The sequence below is a fragment of the Mesocricetus auratus genome, unplaced genomic scaffold (assembly GCF_017639785.1).
Source record: "Mesocricetus auratus isolate SY011 unplaced genomic scaffold, BCM_Maur_2.0 Super-Scaffold_100013, whole genome shotgun sequence".
Lineage (NCBI taxonomy): Eukaryota > Metazoa > Chordata > Mammalia > Rodentia > Cricetidae > Mesocricetus > Mesocricetus auratus.
This window is the reverse complement of record NW_024429196.1, coordinates 12,127,851-12,154,514: the sequence shown is the minus strand read 5'-3', so window position 1 is coordinate 12,154,514 and position 26,664 is coordinate 12,127,851. Positions and strand designations below refer to the sequence as shown.

General features: G+C 42.7%; 2 protein-coding genes across 5 annotated transcripts in view; both read left to right on the top strand.

The window, feature by feature from the left end:
* Nucleotides 1-8,734, top strand: part of Myo3a (myosin IIIA) — a 188,246-nt gene extending 179,512 nt beyond the window's left edge. For all 4 annotated transcript variants that reach the window (XM_040755402.1, XM_040755399.1, XM_040755400.1 and 1 more), the window contains 4 exons: nt 329-432; nt 1,444-1,484; nt 2,461-2,604; nt 8,148-8,734. In XM_040755402.1, coding sequence (XP_040611336.1) covers nt 329-432; nt 1,444-1,484; nt 2,461-2,604; nt 8,148-8,253 — 395 coding nt within the window. In that variant the 3' untranslated portion in view covers nt 8,254-8,734. The remainder of the gene's footprint in view (nt 1-328; nt 433-1,443; nt 1,485-2,460; nt 2,605-8,147) is intronic.
* A 3,444-nt stretch (nt 8,735-12,178) lies between these two features.
* Nucleotides 12,179-26,664, top strand: part of Gad2 (glutamate decarboxylase 2) — a 66,457-nt gene continuing 51,971 nt past the window's right edge. The window contains exons 1-7 of the mRNA XM_005082688.4: nt 12,179-12,742; nt 13,429-13,488; nt 13,669-13,818; nt 14,779-15,012; nt 19,390-19,480; nt 19,927-20,039; nt 24,946-25,061. Coding sequence (XP_005082745.1) covers nt 12,667-12,742; nt 13,429-13,488; nt 13,669-13,818; nt 14,779-15,012; nt 19,390-19,480; nt 19,927-20,039; nt 24,946-25,061 — 840 coding nt within the window. The 5' untranslated portion in view covers nt 12,179-12,666. The remainder of the gene's footprint in view (nt 12,743-13,428; nt 13,489-13,668; nt 13,819-14,778; nt 15,013-19,389; nt 19,481-19,926; nt 20,040-24,945; nt 25,062-26,664) is intronic.

Here is a 26,664-nt window from a genome sequence, read left to right as displayed (position 1 = left end):
ATCAGTTGACACTGTATTTTTATGTTTCTTGCCATTCAGGTAAAAATGTGAGAAGTAGATTCAACCCGTATATTCTAAGAATGCTCCTGGCCTTATCCCTTCTATGAACTTGTGTTCCTATTCCACGTTGCCAAATACCACTTGCTCCCTTTTCCTCCTCTTTTCCTCTCAGAATCCTAGATCATCAGACAGTTGGAGAAAAACACATGACTAGAAATGTAATAGGGCAAATAACAAATACAGTTTACATGCATAGAAGTTCTCATTTACCCAAAGGAAAACATGGTTTCTAGAATTTAGAACTTATTTATAATCGCCTTTCTTATAGGTGTCTCTAAAGAAGAACCAAAGATATTGAGACCTCCAAGACGACCCCGAAAACCCAAAACATTAAATAACCCTGAAGATTCTACATACTACTATCTACTCCATGTAAGTGCCACAATCTTACACTCAAACTGAGGACCAGTGGAAACTGCGGCTACATTAAGGTGCCCCAGAAGGAGGCCTTGCAACATGAAGGCCCTCCTTGGATTCCATTTAACAGATAACTCATTAAATGCGCCCTTTGTTTGCCCCCAGCCCTTTTCCTCATGGCCCTGGCTTCTCTTATAGTCTTGGACCTGCCATGTTCTCCCAGAAGTTTTTTCTTACTTACCTGAGCTTACATGCAAATGTCAACCTAGAAAGGGAAACCCATCATGGAAAAAGGCCTCCAAACAGAGACATTCACTTAATGCGTATGCTGTTATGCAAGTAGAAAGAAAGACGTGAACCTCATTTGGTGGAGTGTACACTCTCCCGTAGGCCTTCCTTCCTCTCACGTTCCTGTCCTCCATGCATGCCACTGACATCACCTTGGTTTCCAAAACCCAGAACTTAGTGGCTGTCCTCGGTCTTGCCCTCTCTTTTATACCTGACACCTATGCCAGTTCTACATTGTACCTTCTAACTAACTACCAGTTCTTCCTCCCTCTCTTAACCACACAGAGTATCCCCAATTCTGACCATCACCGTTTCTCAAGCAAGCCTGTTTCAGGCTTCAAATGTCATCTTTCCCAACCTACACCAAAAAAATCTCTACATTCTGCTATGTTCTTTCCTTTGGTTGGCTCAGTAACTCCATCAGCAAGAAATCCAAGTTCCAAAGTCCTCTGCACTGGACACGGAGCTTCTGTCCCGTGTCAACTTACCCTAGTAAATTGCTTAAGTGCAGTGTTCTTGATCCAAATACTAAGCAATCACTGTCATTTGTGAATTTGCCTTTTATAGAATCAACATGTAAACAGAATCACATAGTATGTGTTATATGAAATAGTTTTATAAGCCAGCAATCACTATCCTGGTTCTTCTTTCTCATCAATCATTAAGATAATAAATATCATAAATTATGATTACATATTATTATATATTACCTATTTTCAATTCTTCTATTCCCATTAGAAGTCAATCCAAGAAGAAAAATGGAGACCAAGAAAAAACAGGTAATTATCTTTTCTAAATTACAGCATCTTTTTGTTCAAATAAAACTATAAATCTTTATGTTCAAATTTTATTACCAATCATATATATTTGGAAAGCAGCATGGTCTCAACACATGTGTATAGTAAGTGTGAGGACTATATGGAACTCATAAATTAAATATACTGAGCCAGAACTATACAAAGCATTCACGAAGAACTCAAAAATGATTTGGATGAATTACGTCATTGGGATAGACTGCATTTCTCTGCCCATTTAATAATTGTAATTAAGCAATCAAAACATTTCAGTATCCACAAACTTTCCTTTTCTTTTGTTATATGGTCCTTTGATACATATTGAATTTCATATTTTACACTTTTGTGGGTCATTAGAATGGCAAGGTCTGCAGTTTTTGTAGGCTTGGTACACTTATCTTCACATGACTCCTCCCCCTATAATATTGTAGTCTTTCAATACTTCAATAGTTTGACATTTTAATCTTACTATCATGTCAAATAACTTTCAGATAATGTTAGGAGTAGACAGGGTGCTTGTATTGAACATAAACAGAGTTCCCTGTTTATCATTTGGTGATACCATAACAGATGTCATTTAAGGTTATAGATGAGAACACTTAAAAATGCTTTGTATTCACCCACCGAGGCCACTTTTCAGGACAGTTATCCATGAGCCTGGTGTGGATGTAGGCTGGCCAAACTGGACACCGTTGTCACTGGCAGTTCTAGAAACTATCAGTTCACGTTAAATCAAACCAGATAAAGAGGAACCAGCCCAGTGGCTAATGTCCTATTCAAGGCAAGAGATGTACTGTTAACAGGATGTACTGTTTTTACATTTCAGATTCCTCCCATATATATGGGCTTGTCTGTGATGCTCTTAGTTTACAGTAAATACAAAGAATAAAATGCTTAGCCTGTAAGTCAAGTGAGGAGAAATTAGACTGATTGTGTAGTATGTTTATGTGTTCATTCCCAGTCAAGGAAAATTACTAGGTTTGGAAGATTCCTATTATAAGGAATTTTTGCCCACTCATTCTGGACCAAAGGAGCATAGCTCTAATGTGAAAGAATGGAGACCACAGAAGGAACTCCAGGATCAATGCATGGAGGCTAATGAAAGGTAATACTGTTCAGTCTGTATAATGTTCAATGATAAACTTTAAGTGGAAATTCAAAAATTCCAAATTAAACAATTTTGCTTTATACATGCCATAATGATAGTTTATTTTCCTATTATGGATACATTGCTCAAAATAAAATCATCAGTTTGATGGCAGTACAATCATACATCCTAGTTCTCCTAGGAAAGACTCCCATTCACACCCCTTTTCTTGGTGTAGTTATTAATAATATCCCTTTAAAATGTGTCAGTTTAAGTGATAAACTGTTTTACATCCTGACTATAAGCAACACAACATATTTATATCTGTACTGAGGTCTAAATAATGTAATTTTAATCACTTACTGGAGTTTTTTTGAAACAGGGTCTCACCATTTGACTTTGCTAACCTAGAACTCTATGTAGCCCAGACTAGTCTAGAAGTCACAGCAATCTACCTACCTCTTCCTCCAAAGTACTGGAATTAAAGGAGTGTGCCACCATGACTGGCCTCACTTATTGGATTTTAATTATGTTTCTAATTTTCAGAATCAGGGTTTAAAAACCAAAACAATTTTAGAAAAAAATATTCATTAAAAAATAAGTGTCATAGATATGATTTTTTATCTTACCACTAATTTTGTGACATTAAATAATATCTTGCAGCTTATATACAACTTCAGGAACAATTTTCTTATTTCCTCCAAAATTCATTGTGCAGTTTTGAGACTAGGGATGCATAATAGAATACAAGCATGGTGCATGAGAAATAGTAGCATTAACTGTCAAATGGGAGTTGATTGGAAATCCTTAGCCAGCATCCTGTTGGCCTAGAGTACCCAGAATCCCTCACTCTTTTCTTTTACAGTGTGCAATGATGGTTAGAGAGAAAAAATCTTGGAGTTCAAGTGTCTAAGTTTGGACTGATTGAGCCAGTTAAGAAATTTTGTTTGTGTTTCCTGAGCTCTTTAAGCCAGTTTTCAAACGCATAGAGGAATCTTCAAAATTCCTGCCTCACTATCGTGTTAGAGAGCTTAAGTGAAATGACAATCTGCTTAGCACAATATGTTCATAGTTCATGGAAGAGGATTTCTGTAAATACTGATGGCTATTATTATCCAACTTCATTTGCTCTTTCTAACTCTACCTGCACTGTGATCTCTAAACCCTTGTCTCAAAAAAATGCATTCTTCCATCTTTGAACCAAAAACTATAACCTGTTCATACTTGGTGGGGTTCTAGCAGAATCAAGTGCCAGAGAGATTAAATGATTCGCCTATGATCACAGACTGAGTGAAGGTTCTCCAACCCAGGGTTTTTCACACTCTGCTCAGCTGTTTTTCACTGATTTCCCTCCTTCCTATCGTGACAGCGGACTCTGCTTCATCTCTAGTATATTCTTTCTCTCCCACCACCTGACAGATCCATGCCTACACTGAGGTCATTATATCTCAGAAACACTGCCTGTTTCCCAGCAACATCCACGGATGTGTATTTAGTGTCCACTAGAATATGGATGCCAAGAGACAGCATTGTCTGAGTGCTTACTTTGTTCTAGGCACTATGCTGGTACCTCTTTGAACTGGTAAGACAGTAACTATTACTTTCCCATTTAAGAGTATGGAGGTTAGGTCTCCAGAGGTAAGTGACTGTAAGTCACTCACATAATAATTGATAGGGCCAGAAAATTAGAACACATGATTTTATAACCTTAAATTCAATGACTGTAACCACTGTTCAATATTTTTACTTTATGCAAAGGATCATTCTGGGGACTTAATGAAATGGTGAACATCAGGGTAACAAAGGTGTTGTCTTTATATCATATGGTCTTGAGGGTAGAGGAAAATAATATTCACATAGCAATTCTGACCAAGGTAATCCAAGATGGGTGGACTTTTTCTAAGATAAAAAGACTGTGGAGGTAATTCACAGTAACAATGTGATTAAACCTGGGTGAGATCCTGAATTAAAACAGAAAACAAATACAAAAGAATAGCTCTAAATTACATTTTGGAACAATCGCCAAATTTGAGACTAAATTATATGTCCAATTATATTAATTCAGAAAGAATGTCTTTATGCACACATGAGTACACCCATAGCTACAAATAGGTAGATACCAACTATTGATGACATTGCCCAGTAAGGTTTGAGTAGGCCTGGGGAATGGCGCACCAGCAATAACAAACATAATGCTTCATGGATTTGTTTTAAATTGACAAATTAAAATTGGTAAATTTAAAATAAATATTAAAAACTAAATTGATAAATTAATATTGTGTACATTTGTGGTAAAGAAAAGAATAATTTTGAAATACACATGTATTGTGGAATAGCTAGTTTAAACTGATTAAAATTTGCATAGCCTTAAAAAATCTACTTTAAAGTAAATTTCAAGTAATCAATATATTTCTGTGAATTATCATCACAAAATAGATCTCTTAAATTTATTCCTACCAACTGATATTTTATGTTCTTTAATCAGCCCCATCTCCAAGCCCTGATGAGCACCCTGCTATGAGTTTGACATTTTTAGGCTGCACACATGAGTGGGGTCCTGCAGAAGCCCACAGACATTTGACTTAACCTAATGTCTTCCAGGTTTATCCACATAGCCACAACTGGACATGTAACTTCCTCTTAAGGCTGAATAATATCCCATAGTGTGTAACAACCACATGTCTGTTTATTCATTCATCCATTGATGGAAACATGACTTGATTGCCCATCTTGAGTGTTATGAATAATGCTTCAGTGAGCGTTTGACTATAGATATCTCTCACAATATTCACTTCATTTCCTTCGGTGATGTACCTGGTAGTGAGACTTACAGATCTCGTTAATAACAGTTGTTAAATACTGACGCCTTTCTGTTTCTGAAGAATTTACTCACTGTCCTCTATGGGTGTTGCACCAATTTACATTCTCCCCACACTGTTCAAGGGGATCCTCACCAACACTCATCAGCATTTACATTTGGATAATAGGCATCCTACATAGTGTGAGGTTATGTTTTATTGTGATTTTAAATCATATTTCCTTGGTGATTAATAAAGTTGATCTTTTTTAATTTTTAAGATAAAATTTACACAACAGAATTCACCTGACCATTTTAGGATATCCAATTCAGTGGGTTCAGTATATTCACATTATTACATGCCCACCACTAACTTCAGAATGTGTTCATGTCTCCCCAAGGAAACCAATATCACCACCCTTCCACCCCTGTTCCCTGGCAACCACTAATCAATTTGCTTTCTGTAGTTATTCATAACATTTCCTATAAATGGAAATATCCATGTGACTTGTTTGTTCTAGTTACTTCCCTTAGTGTGTGATTTTTCAATTGTGTGTGTGTGTGTGTGTGTGCATCATATGTATTTGAGTTCTAGTACATATTGCCACAGCACTCATCTCTAAGCCAAAAGATAACATTTGCAAGTTGGTTTTTGTATTCTACCTTTGCCTGTGCTTTTAGACAGGGCCTCTTGATCTTACTGCTGCACTCCATACTCCAGGCTTCAGAGCAATTCTCCCAGCTCTACCTCCTGTGGTACTGTAGGAGTGCAGGGATTGCAGATACCCACCACTGCAACTGGATTTTTACAAGTTTCAGAGATCTGAACTCAGGATATCAGGCTTACACAACATCTTTACCCACTGAGTCATCTTTTTAACCTAACAAAATGATCTCAAATGTCCACTCTTTTAAAATTGATCTCAAATGTTCACTCGTTTAAAAATTTAGCAATCTATTAAGGCTGCTGAACATGGAGATTTCCTAACCCTGTTTAATGACTATGTCATTTTAAGCAAACCAATCTTCTTATCAGACACTTAGGAACTTGATTCTTTCTTATTTCTAGTCAGAGTGGAACTGTATTGGTGCTGACATCCTTTGTTCCTAAAATGTGATAGTCACTCAGTCTTGCATTGAACATTTTTTGCATGTACTTTTTGGTTATTTTCATGCATTCTTTTGAGAGGCATCTCTTCAGGTTCTTTGCCCATTTTTTAAAAACATTTCGCCTGTTTTTATTGAATTGTTTGAGTTCCTTGTAGGTTTTGGACGTTGTCCCCTTTAGCCATTTTATCATTTGCAAATATTTCTTACCCATTAGTGAGCTGCCTCTTCACTATTTTGATTCTTTTATTTGCTGTATTTTTATCCTATTTGCCTGCTTTTTGGTAAAGTCTGATCTGTCTGTGCATGTGTTTACTCTTGTCACTTGTGATTTGGTAGTGATATTCAAAAATCCTTTGTCCAACCAGTGTTGTAGTTATTTTCCTCCATATTTTCTTCTAGCAGATTTGCTGTCTTGGGTAGTAGTTTAAGTCTTTAATCTTCTTGAGTGGACTTCCATATATGCTGTGAAGTAAACCTCTGGTACCATTCTTTTGTGGGTGAATATCCAGTTTTCCCAACATCGTATATTGAAGATATTGTCCTTTCCCTACTATAAGCTCTTGGCATCTTCGTCAAATGCAATGAACTATGAATGAATCTGTTTATTTGTGAGCCCTCTGTTCCATTTCCTTAGTCTGTGTGTCTGTTTTTATGAAAGTTTTCATGCTATTTTGTTTGCTATCCCTTTTTTGTAGGTTTTTCAACCAAATAATATGATGTCTCCAGCTTTGTTCTTTTTGTTCAAAGTTGCTTTTGCTATTTAGGGTCTCTTGTAATACCAAATGAGCTATTTATATTTTTTCCTATTCTGAAAAAGAAAGAAGCTAAAAGTGCACACTGACTGAAGTTCCTACAGTGAGTCCAGGGAAGCAGCTTCATTAAAAGCATTGAAGCCAACCTGGAAAAGGTGGCTGGAGTACATATTTAATCCCAGCACTCGGGTGGGAGAGGCAGACAGATCTCTGAGTTCAAGGCCAGCCTGTTCTACAGTGCTAGGCACAGAATCACCTAGTCTAAGTAGAGGAACCCTGTCTCAGGAAAAAAAATGAAGACTTGAAAAGCCAACAGAGCAAGGAATACCAGTGTCCTTTTTAGAGTGATTAGTCATATGAAGGCAATACTTAAGAGAAACATTTGACCTATTTAAAAGTTCAGAAGGTGAGCTGGGCGGTGGTGGTGTATGCCTTTAATCGCATCACTTAGGAGACAGAGGCAGGTGAATCTCTGAGTTCGATGCCAGCCTGGACTGTAGAATGAGTTCTAGAACAGCCAGGACTACACAGAGAAACTCTATCTCGAAAAAATAAAAACAAACAAAAGTCCAGAAGTTGGACATGTATCTATATACCTTGAATCTTCCTGTTTGATGAAAGTATTTAAAAAAAAAGCTAAACAAGACACTAAAATAAGTGTTTTAGTATTCGCCATGAATTATTGTTCCAAAGCCAGCCTTTGTGATCTCTACCACTAATTTCAACTCTGCAAAACTTCAGAATGTTTTCACAGCTAGCTACATTGGGTCATTTAGCCTGGCATTTTGATTGTGTCTTAAATGTCTGTGGTTGGTGGACAGCTCAAGCCCTGGGAGGGTAGGAGGAAACCACTGGCTGCTTTGAGCAGTTGCCATTGACTGAGAACCCTGACTGACTTGCAGGTGCTGGACTGCCCAGGGGAGCGAGGAGATCTCAGCCAACCCCTATGACTACAGAAGGCTCCTGAGAAAGACCTCCCAGCGCCAGCGCCTGCTGCAGCAGCTTTAAGCACACCCGTGGAGCTTCAGAGGGTGCTGGACCCAGAGATACACCAGGACCAAAGCTGCAGTGTTGCACCCTCTCAAATGTGAACCCTCAGAACCCTGAAGCCTCTGGTGGCCTGCTAACTCTGTTCTCTCTCACATACTAGGGCCTCCTTGAGGCCCAAAGAATCTGAAGCCCTTTGGGGAGTTCCAGATACTGGACCCCCAGACTTCTCCCACATGCCCATTGCCCCCATTGCCCTAATGTACCAGTTACTCTGCTGCTTGTGAGTCAGGGTACCCACTGTGCCTGAGCTGTCACCACCCCTTTGCTGATTTTTAAATGAATTAAGAGATTTCTTCTTGACCAAAGGACAGCCACTCTTCTATGCCAGAACAAAGGCAAGGTGGCGGTGGAAAGAACTCTGAAGGTGAACTCATCTCAAACTTGGGTTTTCTCCTCTCTTGATTGTTAATACTGCTAAATAAAGTAACCATCCTGGCAACTGTGTTTTACAAGTGCTTGTCTGCCTTGCGCCTTGGGGGCCTCTGTCTCTGGTATACAGCTGGGCTGGTGCCAGGAACTGAGATGACTTCTGTCTTCAGCAGCAAATTCCCAGCCCCACCAACTCTCAAGCATAGAGTACCTCGAAATTTACCTAGAATCCTGGTCGGACCTCCAGACCCATGCTCACTAGCACAGACTTCCTGGTGTGGTGGCCAACCCACACTGGCACTGGTCTCACGCTGGAGACTGCCAAATCATAAAGTCTCTTACTCTAAGGGACTTGAAGTAGCCTCCCCTCATTGGGAGCTGACCACAAACAAGTGAGCAAAAGGGCAGTGGATGGGAGGCGGGAGTTTCCTCATCATTAGCTTATCAAAAAAAAAAAACTAACAAAAAAGCTCCACGTTAACCCTTCCATGAAAGACACCTTCCAGGTCCACTCCACCCTGAGTGGATAAAGAAGGTGCTGGCAGAGTTCCAGGGAGGACTGAGTGGTGGCGCTGATAACATTTGTGTCCCGCGTTGTCATGGTCCCAGCAGAGTTAGCCTCTAAAGCTCCCCAGACTTGGGTTAGGAGGGTCCAGCTGAGGAGAGACCTCCTACCGTGAAGGGGCCAAGCCGGAAATCCAATTGCTCTCTCCACTCCCCTCCTTCCCTAGTTAGCTCCACTCTGGTTTGGGGTCCGACAAACAGACTAAACAGAGGAGCCACCCTAACATGATGACCCATGGAGCGATCATCTGGACTTGTACCTGGCACAAGAAACCGGAACCGCAGAGCTTACGGGCTGATATGGGGGAGACAGGAGTAGGGTGCCCTGTGCTGGCTAGGCTTCCTGTGGCTCCAGCGCCCCACCCGGAGCAGGTGCTGGCTATAGGGAGGAACCCTGCTTCGGTGCCAGACCCATCCTTCAATCCTAGCTTCTCCTTGCCCATCAATACCTGAGTTTTCCCAAGAGTATCTGCTAAGGCATATTACTTTCTGGGTAGAGGGACGACAAACAGCTCTACCCCAGGACACTGAACTCCAGGTTTAGACTGGAAAAGGGAAATAGCCAGATCTTGATGGAAGACTGCAATGTCGTGGTTGTTTTCATCCCTATTTCTTTCCATCTGTACTTTTTAGGTTCGTCAACATTTAAGCACCAAAAGGACCCTGGAAAACTTGTACCAAATACCCTTCTTTGGTCCCGCCTGTCATGGGATTTCTGGGTGCACCGTGGACAAGAAATGGGTCGTCCCGGGACACTTTCCTGTGGTCCTTGCTGGAGATTTGGTGTGGGTCTCCCACAGTAGAGAGGAAGCCTTGGAAAGCCTTCCTCCCGGTAGCAGCCTTCCCGTCCCAGTCTGCCGCCGCTGCCTCCTTTGTCAACTAATGGCTGTAATTATTACCTCCCTGTGCTCTTTTGTTATCGCCAACCAGAGCAAAAGGGGAGAGGGGGAGATGGGCTCTTTGGGGAAATGAAAAAATTTACAAAGCAAATTGCTGTCTAGGAAGGGGTGGACAAACCCAATCCCACCTGCATCTTAAGTAGGGAGTAGCAAAAGAAAAAAAATTTTTTTAATGTAAGCACCACCATTTGATTTTAAAATACTCAGGGCTGTGAGCTTTAATTGCATTTAAACGGTTCCGTTTTAAGTCACTATTTTTGAAGGGTTTACGTTCAAATGTTGAGATTCTTCCTCTTGTTTTCATCTGTTTTTTGCCCTGGGAAGGTGGGTGCCTTCCTCTGTGGTGTGTGTGTGTGTGTGTGTGTGTGTGTGTGTGTGTGTGTGTGTGTGTGTTTATGAACCTTTTTATTTCAGACCACTCATCCATAGTAAAAAAAGCTTCAATCCCAGCCAGCTGGCTTGAAGCAAATTATTTGCAGGATTTGGTATGGAGTTAAACAAAGAACCAGGCTTTCAGAGTCATATCGGCAAGGCTTGATGGAGCAAGGGCCCAGCAGACATCGGAGCAAAGGTCCCTGCATTTCAGGAGCTGTTGCCTCTGACAGATGAAGGGAGCAGGCTGGGAGTGCCCTAAAGACTGACCAAACTGAGGCCTAGGGTCAAGATGGCCTTCTCTGACCATGCTCCTGCTTCTTGGATCCTGCAGCCTCAAAGGGCATTCATTAGCTAGCTTCTCCATGGGCTCCTGGCTCCCGGCACATGGGAAGAAGAGAGCCAAGACTCGGGCATCTGCACTGCTACCCGAGATCTCTAACAAAATAAGTCGTCTGGGTCTCTAAGACTGAAGGCTCTAGGGTCCCTGCTCTGGCAACAGCTTTGGTGAGTCGTTTAAAAACTCAGAGTCGGAAAGAAGGCTTCGAAGGCTGTAAAAAGAGCTGACACTAGCTCGGGGCGCCCAGACAAGGCGATTGGGGACAGCTGAAACCAGTGCTTTCCTGCCTATGTTTCTCCGAGCTTTCTGTAAGACTGAGGAGCCATAGTGAGAGCCTAGGCAACAGAGAAGGTCGGGGGGGGGGGGTCCCAATCCTCAAGATGCTGCCCCTGTTTAAGAACCATTAGGAAAAAGAAAACAGAAAGGATTGTTTTATTCCTCTTGTAGAAAAAGCAGAACTACTGCTCCCTGGGCCTGGAAAGTTGTCAAATTTATGTTCCTAGGCACTCCTGACCTTAAGGATTCCTTTTGGGAGGCGGAGGTCATTGGTTCGAGTTCCCTGAAAAGAGGGGATGCCTTTTCTTTTAGGATTTGGAAAGTCTGGTTTGCTTACTTGGAAACCCCCTGCACGCCTCCTACGTCGGAGTCCTGGAGTCACGAATCAGCAGAAGGCTGTTTCACCCCTCTATGGGCCAAGGTCACCTAGTAGCCAGATCCCCTCCCCCATCAACCATCAGTCTGTGGACTGTGTCAGCTCTTCCCTACTCCTTTTCAAGAAGTTTCTGTTCATTTTATTTATTTAATTTATGCCCGAGGTCCTCAGTGTTAGACTCCAGCGTGGATTTTAATTGCTTCAATCAGCAGTCTTTCTCTTCAGCAGTCAGTCAAAATCTGGACGGTGGGTCCGGGTACCCAGGGCATGACTGCGCAGGAACCGTGCCCCCAGCCCCCCAAGCTGGCTCAGCTCAGCAGGCAGACTTTAGGCTCTGCCACGAAAATGAAATGAGTCCATCAGGTAGGCGGCCCACCTCCCTCCCCTCTTGGCTCCCCATGCTCTGAAGCTGTGCCTGATTATGGCCAGGTGGCCTGGGCTCTTGAGGTCACAGCGACCTCGGCGCGGATTTGGAGAAAGGCCCGCGCGAGAACGGCCGGAGCCAGAGCCGGCCCTCAAACAATGAGCCGATCGATGCGCTAGTAAAAATCGGTCTCGGTCACCCTTCCAGTCTCGCCAAGGTCTCTAGGTCTCCGGGTCACCAAGGGCAGCCTGCGGCTGGCTGCGGTAGCACCCTGGACAGCGCGTCCGGGCAGTAGCGGGCCGGGAGTGCCTGTGGCTGGGTGAGCGCTGCGCCAACACGCCTCCCTCCCCCGCATCTGCCTCGCACCAGATCGCACAGCCTCGCACCTCCAGTTCCTCCATTTCCCCTCCGTCACTCTCTCATCTCCCCACCGAGCTCCCTCTCCCTCAAAATCTCTCGGGCCCTTTCCACTTTCCAATCTCCAGACAGCGAGGGTCCTGGCGACTTCCCCAGTTAACCTCGGCGAACAGCACAGCCGCGTCCCTACGCCCAGACTCGAACACACGCACGAGCACCAGCACAGGCAGACAGCACGTTTCCTGTCCCTGTGTGACACCCACCCTCGTCGCGCACGGACGCGCCAGTCCCCGCGCTTTGCCCTCCTCCCGCCACACACATACACACACACACACACACACACACACACTCACTCACTCACTCACTCACACGCACGCAAGCGCGTGCAGGGTCGAGCCGAAGGCAGCTCTCCCGCAGTCACTCGGAGTCATCCGGCGCCAGTCTCACAGAGCCCATGGCCTCTCCCGGCTCCGGCTTTTGGTCCTTCGGATCTGAAGATGGCTCTGGGGATCCCGAGAACCCGGGCACAGGTAGGACGATACCTGCAGAGGGAGAGCTTTGGTGGCTTGGGGTTTGCAGGACTACGCATATAACCAAAGCTTTAGCATCTGCAACAGGAAACTTATCCGGCGCTTTGCCCTGCTCCCTGGCTTAAATCCTTAACTGTGGGAACCCCAGACCTCCGCAGCCTTTTGTCCCCCTCGGAAGAGACCCAGGGTGTCTGGGCTCCTTCCTCTAAGCATAGAGCGCTGAAAGACCTCAGCATCTGCGGGAGTCAATGGACCCCAGGGCTTTGCTTCTGGACCTCTAGACCCTGGGCAGCGAAGGAGCGGGGCAAAGAAAGACGAAATAGGAGAGGGAGAGAGTTTTAGGGTCTGGAAGGCAGGCGCGGCTAAATGGACTGCTTGGGGTCGAGGGAAAGCAGCTCTGGTGCCACAGGGGGTATGGGAGTCTGGAAACCTGTGCACTTGACGAACAAGTGCGATAGGCCTCGGTGTGATTTTCTTCCCGGGACACTGTGAAGTCAGGGCTGGCCTGGAGTCAGGTTTCTGCGGGCTTCCTCACCTGCTGGAAGCATAGTCTCCCGCGGCCGCTCACAAGGTTGGCGCCGGGTTCCCACACTCCAGACGTAAAGCCCTCGTTCACTTGGAACGAAATTTCATTCGCCCGTCTGTTCTCTTTCCGTTTCGCGGTCCCTCCTGTCTGGCGACTGCAGCGAGAGCTTGGTGCCAGGTAGCTCAAAAGTTCACCGGCGGCATCGGAAACAAGCTGTGCGGTGAGTGGCGGCGCTCTGGGAAGAAGGGCGGGCAAGGTCGGGGGGCTAGCTGCTGGCAGGAGCAATGTCGCCAAGTCCGCAGCCAGCATTGGCCGGGTCCTCGGCTGAGGATGGGCAGGGATGAGGGAGTCCGAACTGTAGCCTGTTGACCCAGGCCTCACGCTCCCTGTCCTTGTCCAGCTCTGCTCTACGGAGACTCTGAGAAGCCAGCCGAGAGCGGCGGGAGCGTGGCCCCGCGGGCTACCACCCGGAAGGTCGCCTGCACCTGCGACCAAAAACCCTGCAGCTGCCCCAAAGCGGATATCAACTACGCGTTTCTGCACGCAACAGGTAAAGGCGCCGGCTGGCAGGGACCTCGCTCCTCCCCGCCGACGCCTGACCGGGTCGAGCCAAATGGATGTTGGGGGCGGGCCCTCTGAGAATCTCCCACGGAATTGGAAGGGCACGGGGTCTGCGGGACAGAGCGCACCAAGAACCCGGCCTGACGTTCCCCAACAGAGTGAGTGGCCACAGCGCCCCGCGCCAGCACAGCCTTGAAGATTGGGGGTGGCAGAGGCCGCGGCACTGGGCCGATGTCGGCTTCTTGGCGGCTCTGCCCCAGACTCTGGGTAGGGCAGATTTTCAGATATCCTCCCAAATAATTCGAAATTATAGGGATTTTCAGCTGTTCAATTGGATCCACAGTAATTTATAACCGTGATTTCACCGAGAAATAAATCTATTTACTTTAGCCCTGGCCGCTAAATTTTACCCTAGCTTATACGACTATCAGTCTCCCAAACAGCAGGAGAGCGTGCTCACCCTCACCCACACATGCCAACTTTGGCAGCATCTGGCCTTCAGAAGTCAGAGATCATCTCTGGACTTGCATGATCCACTTTTCCTGGTTTGCCCGAAGGCATTTCCCAAGCATGGAGTCCTGACAATTAAAATGATGTATTCAAAACATTTAGGACAAACACCTGTGAAATAGACAAGTTGGGCCATTCTCTTTGAAAAAGAATAAACAAAGCAACACATTATGTTACAAATAAAAATGCAAAATTTAATTCCGGAAAGAAGTTTTTGTCGGCTTGTGTTTCCAGATGCTGTGGGTTTTGTTTGAAACAGAGTCTTCTAGCTCTTAAACCAACTCCCAGAGATCCCCCACCTTGCCTCAGCCTCCAGAGCACTGCAATTACAGTGCTAATAAATTCAATTCAAAGAGAAATGGCCTGATCTGTAATTGCCTGGATCTTTTGGATCTTTGCATAGTGAAATCTAAAGCGTCCTTTCAATTCTATTCTTCAGACCTGCTGCCAGCCTGTGATGGGGAGAGGCCCACACTGGCATTTCTGCAAGACGTTATGAATATTTTGCTCCAGTATGTGGTGAAAAGTTTCGATAGATCAACTAAAGTGATTGATTTCCACTACCCCAACGAGTTACTTCAAGAGTATAATTGGGAATTAGCAGACCAACCACAAAATTTGGAGGAAATTTTGACGCATTGCCAAACAACTCTAAAATATGCAATTAAAACAGGTATTGTGCAACCAGCAATAATAAAGCTTTATTGTTTTGCAATTTTCTTTTTTCCATAAAATCGTTTCTGTTCTGTTGGGTCTTGTTATTTTCATTCGTTTATAGTCATCATTAGAATGATTTGAAAGCATCTTGTTAATAATATCAGAGCCGTCGTTGTGGTATAAATCTGAAGATTGGCACGGAGATTAACCAGAGATTGTAGAAGCGGTCATTTGTCAGCAGGGGCCAGTAGAAGTGGCCCAAAATGGAGAAAGACAGGGAGTACCGAAAGGAGAGTTATAAAGACTAAACATGAAATCCAGTAAGCCCGAACTCCAGTGTGCTGCTAGCAATTTCCTTGGCTCGGAACTAATCAGGAGCCTCAACTAACCAACTTATACAGTCTTCAGGCTGGAGGGAGATTATTGTGGCCTTGTTTCAAGTAACTAAACTTTATATTTGAATTACAGCTTTTCTCCCGTTTTGAAAGAAGTGCGCGTGTGCGCGCGCGCGCGCGCGCACACACACACACACACACACACACACACACACACACACACACACACACACCATGATGATATAGACTAGCTTAGCAATCCCGAGGTGTTATGTAAGGATTTGTCTCCGTTGCAACGATTGTGTAGGTGGATAAGAATATCTGACTCCCATTGCACCCTTTAAAACAGGATAAAATGATGTTGTAGTTCCAGGTGCAAAATCCATTTGGGTGCCTCTCAAAGCTTCCACCCAGGTCCTGAGTGTCCTGCTATTTTGCTACATTGTCTCTAATCATTTTGATACACAGTGAAACAGATTAAAAGCGATACATATAAATGCCTTTCTGAGGTGGAGGAGGGGAGGCTGGAGGATCTACAACGATGTGTAGAATTAGAAAGACTTACTGGTAACTAATAAATACGAAATATTAAGGAAGCATTAGTCATGCATATGCCATACTTTATGCCACCATTTTGTGGGTGATTTATTAGCACAACAAATAACAAACGTTTTAAGAACATTTGCTACAAAAACAGTTTAGCCTTTTCCCCCTCTGAACATTTTTATCAGAGGAGAAAGGTTTGCATAGAAGTGTTGGGAACCTGATTTATTGTATAATTATTGTCCACTTTGGAAGACTGTAGACTTGGAAACAGATGTGAGGGGAAATGAGTTTAACTTGTTGATTTCTGTGGGTTGTAATTTTTGGAGGTTTATTAGCTATCATCAGTTAGTCCTTCTGAAAAACCAACGGGAAGCGCACGCCAGGCACAGAATGATACTCTGCCTCCGCCTACTTCTCATGCACCCGTGCATGCAAACTTGAGCAATGCTTTGAATTCTTTTCTGCTTGGCCCATCCCCCATATTGGACATTTAAATATGCTAATGGAAAATTGCTAGCTATTGTTTATATTGCTCACAAATAAAAAAAGAATGCATACTTTTTTTAAAACATCTTCATTCTTAAAAACCGGTAGTCTTTGCAATGCAATTCAGTGTTAAGATAATGAGAATCGCCAGCCAATAGAAGTAATAGTTCTGTATATCAATGCTATATTACTGCCAAGGGGAATAAATGGATTGATGAAATTCTTAGATTTTTTTTTGCTATATCTTTTTTGTAAATCTGTTAGTCAAATGTTACTGTGATGCATTTTATTTAAAGTGAAGATAAACATCGTATGGGTTAAGATGAATATCTCAATATTATTCACGCCATATTTTGTCTTCTGTCCATACATCCCCAAACAGCACTTCAAAAAAATCATCAGCAGGTTAGCTTTTTGTCTTCAACTGTCAAGCTTATGGCTTATTATGATGTTAGTGTCTTGTTTGTCAACTGCTACTACATAGTCTATCAAAGCAGTTACCCTCCCTGTCACCATCCAGTATTCTTATGATCCTTGGAAGATCATTTTATAAAATATCACATAGTCTCTGATAACAGCCCTTAACCTGATTTCCATTTGGCTTCCAACTTTACAAAGGGTTGAAGGGCAGTGAAGAACATTTGTGAATGAGGTATCTGTGTCTTACCTGTAAAACTAGATATGTTAGAACTAGAAACTTCTGCGAATGGTAGGATTCGAGAATAGCCTCTGCGGGTATTGTTCCCTTTAGCTGGGGTGGCTGGGAGAATTAGGGTAATGTTAATGTAGTCTTCAATCCTTAAGCGAACCCTTAGACAAAGGGAAGGGAAGCCAATGTAGGAGAAGCAAACCACCCCTCTGAAGGTTGACAGTTCATAAAAAGCAGTTTTAGAGAACTGTTGGCTCCTCTCCAATTGACTGTGAGCATCAGGTCTCATTTGCTAGGTCCTAGCTTTTGCACATGCATTGGGACTCAGTTGCTAATCTGTGCAGGAGCATTCCAGTGCTTGGAGCAATGTAGCCCTCTAAGAGTACTCATAGCATGTGGGTCAGGGGCAGTAAGATGCCCAGCACTGCTGGAACTCCATCAGATTCAGAGGCAGCTTCTCACACTCTCAGACAGCCCTGGATGGATGCAGCAGGGATCCTTTGGAGGTGGCCTATAGGGGCCACAGGAGCAGAACAAATGTAATTAGGGGGATAATTCTGCCAGATCCCCAAAGGACATGCTGTTCTCACCTGTCAAACGACCTCCCTCTGTAGTTTCACATCATTATCAGTGAATGAAAGCTGTGATGCAGGAGAGAGTCAGATAAAATTGCAGATCAAGGTCAAAACCTATATGAAGTGGAGGAAACCCAGTAGCAGAGGCATCAAACTTGTGTTTAGTTTACCCAGAGCATCTGTCCAAGCACAGTGGACTAAAGTGCTAGTGTCCAGAGCTCCTGCACACGCCTTAGACATCCTCTCAGCTTTATGCAGAGGTTACCGTGCCAGAATTTCCACAGAGTTAAATCCTGTGTGGCAATAGGTAGGTTCATCTAAAAATGCATATACGCTATAAATCCAAATTGATTTCCTCACTCAGAAAATGATTTAGGGACAGCAGAACGGAGGGCCCTCTGGAGGGAGAAGTAGGCTGTGATGTCAGCTTCAGGCTGCAATGAAATGGGGAGTCAATGAGGCAGAGAGAAGGGGGTGGTGCCCTGCAACAGCACCTGCAGCAGCAGAGGGACTTTATACCTTTTCTGAATGAGCAGACTGATGAGCTCAGAGTCAAAGGGCCCACAGAGGAGGAAAGGGGGGGTGGAGGCATGATTTGAGGCCATAAAGAGGTAATGCCAATAATTAGCTAGAGTTGCACAGATACCAGTCCCTCTAAAATGTGTTCCTTCTCAATGCCTATCTGTCCCCATTGTTGAACTCTCTAGCCACATGCCCAGGGCCGATAAGAGAGCCTTCTAGTCCCTGAGATAAGCAATGTGCTTTTTCTAGTGCCGTCCTTTATCTTGTTTTGCCCACACTTGGGATGTGAGACTCACATCACAGGCACCAGACAGATGTCCAGCAAGTGACAGATAACGTTGTTTATTTTTTTAATCAGATGCTACTTCCATAATTGTACTCGTTCCTAAATTGCTATTGCTAAACAAAACATGCATTTATTGATAGGCTTCTAAGGGACAGAATGGGGAACTAGACTTCTGATGAGATATTTATAAGCACATTTAAAAAAGCAGTCTCAGGGGGTATGTGAATGTCAATCCATTTACAGAATTTTAGAGAAATCTAGAGGTCAATTAGATAATTCTTTTAATGGGTCAATCTAGCCATTGATTATATTTTTCACAGATCTGTGCTCTAAATTTCAACTAAGAGGGGGCTTTGTTGATCATAATCACAATTCAGACATGGAAAAACTGTCAAGAATTAGCTTTGTCTAGGCCATCTCTAGACACTCATCACCTTTGAATCCAGGGCAAAGCACTCGGCAGAGTGTCCTAGTTTCTCATTTTTGCCCTGTCTTTGTAATCATCAGTCATTTGTCACCGATATTATTATGAATGCTGGCATGCCTGAAGGATGTCACAGTATGACTGATTCTTGGAACAGCTCAACAAAAGGACTGTTAGCAATATCGATGCAAATGAGAGGAATGATTTGGGATACCACGACATTTTAGTTTGCAATTATATTGGAAGTATAATAGGAAGTGATCTAGTCCCACATTGCAAAGTACATATTTTTAAAGGGCCTATTTGAGAGATGATCTTTAGAGTGTGTCTTGGGAAATACTAAACTCTAAGTAGCCTCTGGTGAGAGGAAGGATTGCTTGAGTGTGTATGCACACGGGTGCATGTGATCATGTGTCTTGTGCTCACAGGCACATTTGCACACTAGATTTCTGAATATGCATCTCTTGTAACTAACAAGTCTTTCAAGATAGTTTAGTTATATATAAAAAAATCTTGTGTTTGGGAGACCTTTATTTTCACTGGGTGCAATCCTAATTCCATTTCATTCAGGGCATCCCCGATATTTTAATCAGCTGTCTACTGGATTGGATATGGTTGGGTTAGCAGCAGACTGGCTGACATCAACAGCGAACACTAACATGTAAGTAGCTGATTATAAAACACCTCTTTTGTGTAAATCTCTGCATATTGTCTTCTCAGTCTGGCTTCATTTTTTAAATGCCTTTATACGTCTTTGATTTTATCAAACTGCAAAATATTAAAATACAGAGAGATTTTATAACATTTTCATTTAAAATTATATGTTATATGAAAAAGAATAGAGCCCAATGTTGCATTTTTACATAGTCCCACGATGTCACGTTCTGTATTCAATATGGTAAACTACCCTTGCTTATTGTGCCAATAACTCAAGATCTTGACTTGAAGGCAACTGAAAAATGAAAACCTTTTATAAATAATTTTATATCTAATGCTATAATCATTACATCTATGAATGTAAGTTTTAAAAATGGAGAAATTCTGTGATATTGTAATGATGAATAACTTATTTGAGCTACATAAAATATGGTCATTTATACATTTCAGGTTCACCTATGAGATTGCTCCAGTATTTGTGCTGTTAGAATATGTCACACTAAAGAAAATGAGAGAGATCATTGGCTGGCCAGGGGGCTCTGGAGATGGAATATTTTCTCCTGGTATATATATATATTTCAATTTTCTCTGTTTTGTTCTTCTGATATGCCATGTTATAAACTTAAGAAGATCAAGCATTCATTTTGTGTTTATGATTAGGGTACCTAGGCTGTGTGCTTATCAAAATTAATGAATGTGGCTGAATCCACTGAACACACCTTCAATCTTACTAATGTTTAAAAGTCATTTGTGCTTAACAGAGTATAATAAGACATGATATTCATCCCCTACTTCGACAATAGCCCTATATATAGGATGTATGGATAGTGCTGGATAAAAGAATGACTATTGCTAATAAGGATATTTAGCCTTGCTGCATTTCCCGGAATTCGTGAGATAGGAAAGTCATTTAATACGGCATTAAGTTTGTGATGGTATGAACCGAAGAATATCTCCTCAGTAGAGCACATTCCCTTGTCTAGTCTCTGAAATAGCGAGCAGGGAAGTGGATTTAGACTAATTTCAAGGAGGGCAAACAGTGCATAAGGAGACAATTCCTTAGAGTTAAAAGAGATGGTGATCCCTTTGAGATATTTTTCATTCCTTCTCATTGTCATGGCACCCAATCTTTTCCATTTTGCCTTTTATACCAGCCACCGCATCCTAGGCTCCATTATGTACACCTCTCCCAGTCCACAGAATCAACCTGAAACAAAATACTGTGCCCTTAGCTCATGACTGTGACCTTTACTTGATTCATAGATGAAAGAGAAGTTAGGAGGGCGATGGAGAAAGTCACTGACCCATGCAGAAGAAACCCAGGGTCAGAGTGGAACCTAATCAGAAAGAGGAAGCCAGTCTTCAGTATGTTCTGATAGCTGAGCTAAAAAGGAGAGGCCAGAGCCACATCTGCACTTGTCAGGCATAGCATGGTTGGATTCTGATCCCTCTTAGCCAACCAGCAAAAGGCAGGTGAGAGTGAGAGAAGAAAGAAGATGTGGGAAGATGAAACAAGGACCAAGCCACAGTGACCTCAAGGACAAGACTTATGTATGTTTGTCTAACCATCTGTCAACTGTTATTTTATGATTTTAACTACATAGCATATTTTCACAGATGCTAAAGGGGAAAGTGTTAGTTAAATGGAACAGAAAATTATCCTTAAAAAATAGTCATTGAACACTAGTCGTGATGGATTCCTTCATTTTCTAGACAATTTAGTACTTAGTTTCCTTTGATGCTAAATTTGTGGCTTGGCCTTTATGGTCTGAAATTTCTATGTAAGACATATTTTCATGGAGAACTAGGTAGGGTTACAAGGGTTATGATGTCTATCATTTCTATTTTACTCATTCTCTTATAAAGGTGATTGTGGAGCTGAGCTGTCCCTGAGATACACCAAGAACAACCTGGTTTTTATTTTAATGACTCATAGAAGTAGGAATCTGTTGACTATGAAATTTTGACTAGTCTAAATATGGGACATACATGATTATCTAGCTTGTCTTGGAACCTGCATGTCTCAGAAAACATATATCCCCACCCACAAAAGAATGCTCAATGATGATTCTGCTAGGTTCTATATGATGGATGGTGGTAAATTATCTGGTAGAGATGATGGAGTTTCTTCCTTTGAGCCTGAAGACACCTATGTTCTCACCTTAGTGTGAAAGCCATAGATGTAGTATTACATTGTAGTATAAATATTCCAAAGTCACAGGGGAAAATAACAGAAAGCAATAGGGACCTGTTTTTCCTCATCTTACTACAAGAAGAGAGATGGACCATAGCATCCTTATTTGCTTGTATATGTTTTACTAGATAGCATCTAGCCTTGCTTCTGGCTAAAAAGTTGAATGATTCAAGGGATGGGAGTAGGAAAAAGTGCAGCATCGTTGTACCTGTGATTCTGGGACTAAATCTCAAGAGTTGGGTCTTTGACTTGAACAAAATTCTCAGCTTGTTTTGACTATTTTTCATCTCCACCACTAGTGCCCAGAGAAATTGGTGCTTCCTAGAAATTCCATAGTCATTAGAGGTTGTAGGATTCAGGCATCCATCATCTTCCTTATGTGATATTACACAGTCTCTTCATCCTCCTCAGGGTTGCAAAGCCTTTAGCTGGAGAATGACTGAGCTGCAAAATGAGGAGCAGGAGGTCAGGCCGGAAGCTTCTAGCCTACACTTGAAGAGCACTTTCTTTGTATACGTTCCCCTTTCTTTCTCCTCTCCTTCCATTCTCAGACTGGGAAATATAACAAGAGCTGCAGTTCTCAACTAGGGAGCCAATGTTGCCCTTCCAAAAGAACCACTGGGAATGTCTGTGGATATTTTGAGTTGTCATGGTTTTGAAAGAAAATGCTGCTTGCAAGTGGAAGCCATGGATAGGACTAAAGACTCTACATCGCCTAATCCAACCCGCCTTTAAGGAATTCTATAGCTCAAAATGTCAGTCAGGGCTAAGACTGAGAAACCCTAAGCTAGAATGAAATGTCCTCAAAAACTTTGATTTGAGTCCAGCATCACACAGCATCTGTCTTTCAACTGGACATCTGACCTAAGCATACTTGACCTGTTTCCTGCTGTCTTGCATCTCAAGGATTCAACAAGATAGTAACTGCCTGCATTTAGACCATAGAGATGCCAGGGTCTGGTTGGTGGCTGCTTTGTACCAAGTGACCTGTCTGTATCAGAGCCAAGGGCTCATAAGGCAAAGATTATAGACTTGCATGAGCCCTTCAACTGGGCAGAGCCTTCCTGCTCCTCAGCCGCTAGAAGAAAAGGATAATCAAACCATCCATGAAATAGTCCCAAAAGTTTCTTCCTTGGAGTGAGGCAGAGAAATGACACTTCCACTCTCCTGCTGGTCTCATGTTTTCTATGCCAGCATAGACATGTGCATTTATATTTCCTGGATAGCAAAATTCCTAAGCTTTTCAACAGTCCTGCAGAGAGTTCCATTGCTTGTCATGTGAGATGCTCCTTGTGGGGTAGAGTAAAACTTCATCGTATGAAACCCTTGACAGTCTTGGGAAGATACAGGAAATGTAATTCCATATGGAGCTGGCATCAACAAACAGCATTTCATTAATGAATGCAATTGTATCTCAGGATAACTTTGAAAGAAAAGACCTGTTTAGAGGAATGAACAGAGGGTGATGAGATGAGCATGGATGTTTATCCCACATTCTGTAGGAACCCATTAGCAGCCTGCAGCATTAACATTAATGGTGGTTTGTTTGTCTCAATTCAAGTATAAGGCATTGCTGGAAATGAAAAGAAATAGCTATTTGCAACCATGATAGCACCAGGATATTACAGGCCCAATGTCGACTGGTTATGCTTATAAACTAGAGAGAAAAGAAAGAAAAAAAATCTCTTTTCAAAAGTCTCTTGAAGATGGATGAACATAGTGGCACATACATAAATCCCAGCATTTGGGAGGCTAAGACAGGAGGATCGTGAATTCAAAGCCAGCATGAGCTACATGATAAGACTTTGTAAAGAGCTTCCCAGCAAGAGCTAAATAAACTAAAATTCCCCCTTGAGGTGCTTTTCTCCCACCCCCCCCCCACCCTCTTTTCTGACAGGGTCTCTTCATAGTCCTGGTTGTTCTGGAACTCACTACAATACCAGGTTGGCCTTGAATGCATGCACCATCATTCTTAGTGTTGAAAGATGCATTTCTTCCTATAGTTAGGCCCAATGTGCTTTACTGAATCTGAGGGTGCAGTTCAAAGGCAAGCTATCAGGGTTTTTCCTGAAAGTTACGGGTCAAGGTTTCTTCAACTTTTCCTACTCATTATCCCTTTTTTACCTGGGAAGTTTTTAATTTACCTGGGTTTCTAGACATACAAATAAAACATTAACTGATAGTAAATCATAACAAATCACTTTAAAGTGATTCTTTGTTATGGATAACATTTTACCGCTTATTAAGGACAAACAAAGTTGCATAATAATGGGATATATATGTTTAGGTTTACGGAAATAATTAAGTCTTGGCAATATAGTTGATAGTGGACTATGTGAAGACATCACCATTTTTAGAGTTACTCCTTACTTCAATTTTATACTAGCCAATGCCACATTGCATCAATACACAATATCAAATGGCAGAAGCATATTTAGAGACATTTTAAAAGTTGTTGAAAGTTCTGTCCTAGTCCCAAACCAATATTCACTCATCATAATTATTTATGAAACTCATATCACCACCTCAAACAGCAACTTTAAAAATCAAACATTCTGCCAAGTGGTGGTAGTGCACGTCTTTAATCCCAGCACTCAGGAGGCAGAGACAGGCAAATCTCTGTGAGTTCAAGGCCAGCTTGGTCTACAAGAGCTAGTTCCAGGACAGTCTCCAAAGCCACAGAGAAAAACTGTCTTGAAAAACAAAACTAAACAAAAAAATCAAACATTCTAACACAATACAATCCAGATATGCTGACATGTACCAGCCAAGGAACAACGATAGAGAAATATTAAGTTTGTTTTCTATGACTAAGCTATTAAATTTCTGGAAGAGCAAAAACTTCTGTATGAACAGCAAAGACACTGTTATTCATAACACACATAACCTGGTATCTGAGCCAAGGCATTCCCATCGGTGTTCATTGGCATCTTGAAGCACACCCAAAAGGCCAAGTGGACACTATGTGTACTGAGAACCAAAGTTACAGTGACACTGGGCAATGTCACAAACTAGCACTGCCAGGAACATCTCAGGCTCACTGTATGTATGTTTGATTTTGAAATAATCTGTGGTTGCTGTATATTCTGAAACTTTTTACTGATGGCCACTGTTTTTGACCCTGCCTCCCCACCATATGCAGTTATATGATGCCATACTGGACTGTGACCCACTCAGTTAGAGAAACTGTTCCAGGTCTGTAGAAATAAAGATGCTGCTTGCATGAGAAGTGTTGATGGAGAGTGGAAAAAGTAACAGTTTCTGTGCACTTTTAGGTGGCGCCATCTCCAACATGTATGCCATGCTTATTGCCCGATACAAGATGTTTCCAGAAGTCAAGGAGAAAGGAATGGCTGCAGTGCCCAGGCTCATCGCCTTCACATCAGAGCATGTATGTGTTTACGTTCTTCCAGCATACGGGTACATTGATGAGCCCCGTTGAATGTATAATACAAGGAAGGGCCTTTGCTCTAGACGTTCTCGTTCCTGGAGACACTTCTTCAAAGAATGGGGGGATATCTTCCTTGTCTCTGAAATGTGTGGGAACCTCAAAGACAAAGCAGAGTTTATACCTTTTATTTTAAAGGTTTTTTTTTTAGTTGTGAGTGTATATATGTGTGTGGGGTATGCACATGTGTATGCAGGCATCCATGGAGGCCAGAGGCCTCGCTGGAACTGGACTTACAGGCAGTTGTGAGCCACCCAGCATGGATGGGAACTGAACTCTAGCACTCTGCAAGAACAGTGTGTGGATCTCTAACCACTGAGAAATCTCTCCAACTCCAAAGGGGAATCAATTTAATTATGGCTCCAGTCGTCCATGTCTCTCTAACACGGTGTCGGTTGAAGGAGAGAAGCAGGGGAAAAGGCAGTATGGCCTTCAACTCTTCTGACTCACCGACACAGCGCTCCATATAATCCAAACTGTAGGAAGCCCTGTTAGTGAACTCTTTCTGGCTAAAACTGTCATTTTAGTGATTAGGTAGATTCAGCCTTGTGTCTTTAGCCATTTAACTCTAAGCTGGCTGACTTGATTTAGTACTGTCTTAGTTATGTTTTGGCACAAGACAGTGTGGGGGAGGGGTGTTGCTAATCTCCCTCATGGTTTCAGACACTTCAGTCCATTGTGATGAGAAAGTATGATGGAATAGAGCCATTAATACCATGCTGGGGCCAGGAAGCAGAGACTGGGCAAGCTCTCTCCTCCCTACTTTTACTCTGTCCCCATCTCCACTTAGGATGGGTCTTACTCCCCTGAGTTCATCCTCTCTGGAAACACTCTCACCTCATGGACATACCTAGAAATGCTGTGTGCCTCCTAGGTCATTCTAAATCTAGTCAAACCTCCAGTGAAGATTAGGCATCACAAGTACCATAAAGAAATGGCATAGGGGTCTTTTCGGTCTGATCTTTAAGCCGTATGTCTGCCACACACTGGCTCCTGCCTATCACTGGGTGCTAGCTATGGAGGCTAAGAACTCTGGTATCCTTGTTGGATATCATGGCATAGAATTATCATGCTCCTCCTGTGCCCTTCAAAGAGTGCATACTACCCCTTATACTACCATGTAGGCAAGAAAACAATATTCCAGTCTGTTTCACAGAGCAGACACGTCTAACCTGTTGGAGAACCGGCTGTCCCTTTCTGCCTATTGAGCAGGGTAAAGCAACAAGAGAATCACACACGGCTTATGGGACACAGCAGAGCCAACCCCTGCTGACACTAGCCTCATGATTTGACCTAAACCAGGAGATAACTTTGACTTAAACTTAGCTTCTCTACTGATAAAATAGATGCAATGTTCCTTCTCCATATTTCCCCGAAGTGGATCCAGATCCCTAAATAGTTAAATGTTTCTGTATGCTCAGCCTCAAAATTTCTAAATGTTTTTATGTTAGACATCCTTTTCTTTGGCTATCTGAGGTTAGCCCAGTAGCAAGCTGCCCTGTGATATCTGTCAGGCATCCTTACCTTCAGCATATGCTTTTGAGCC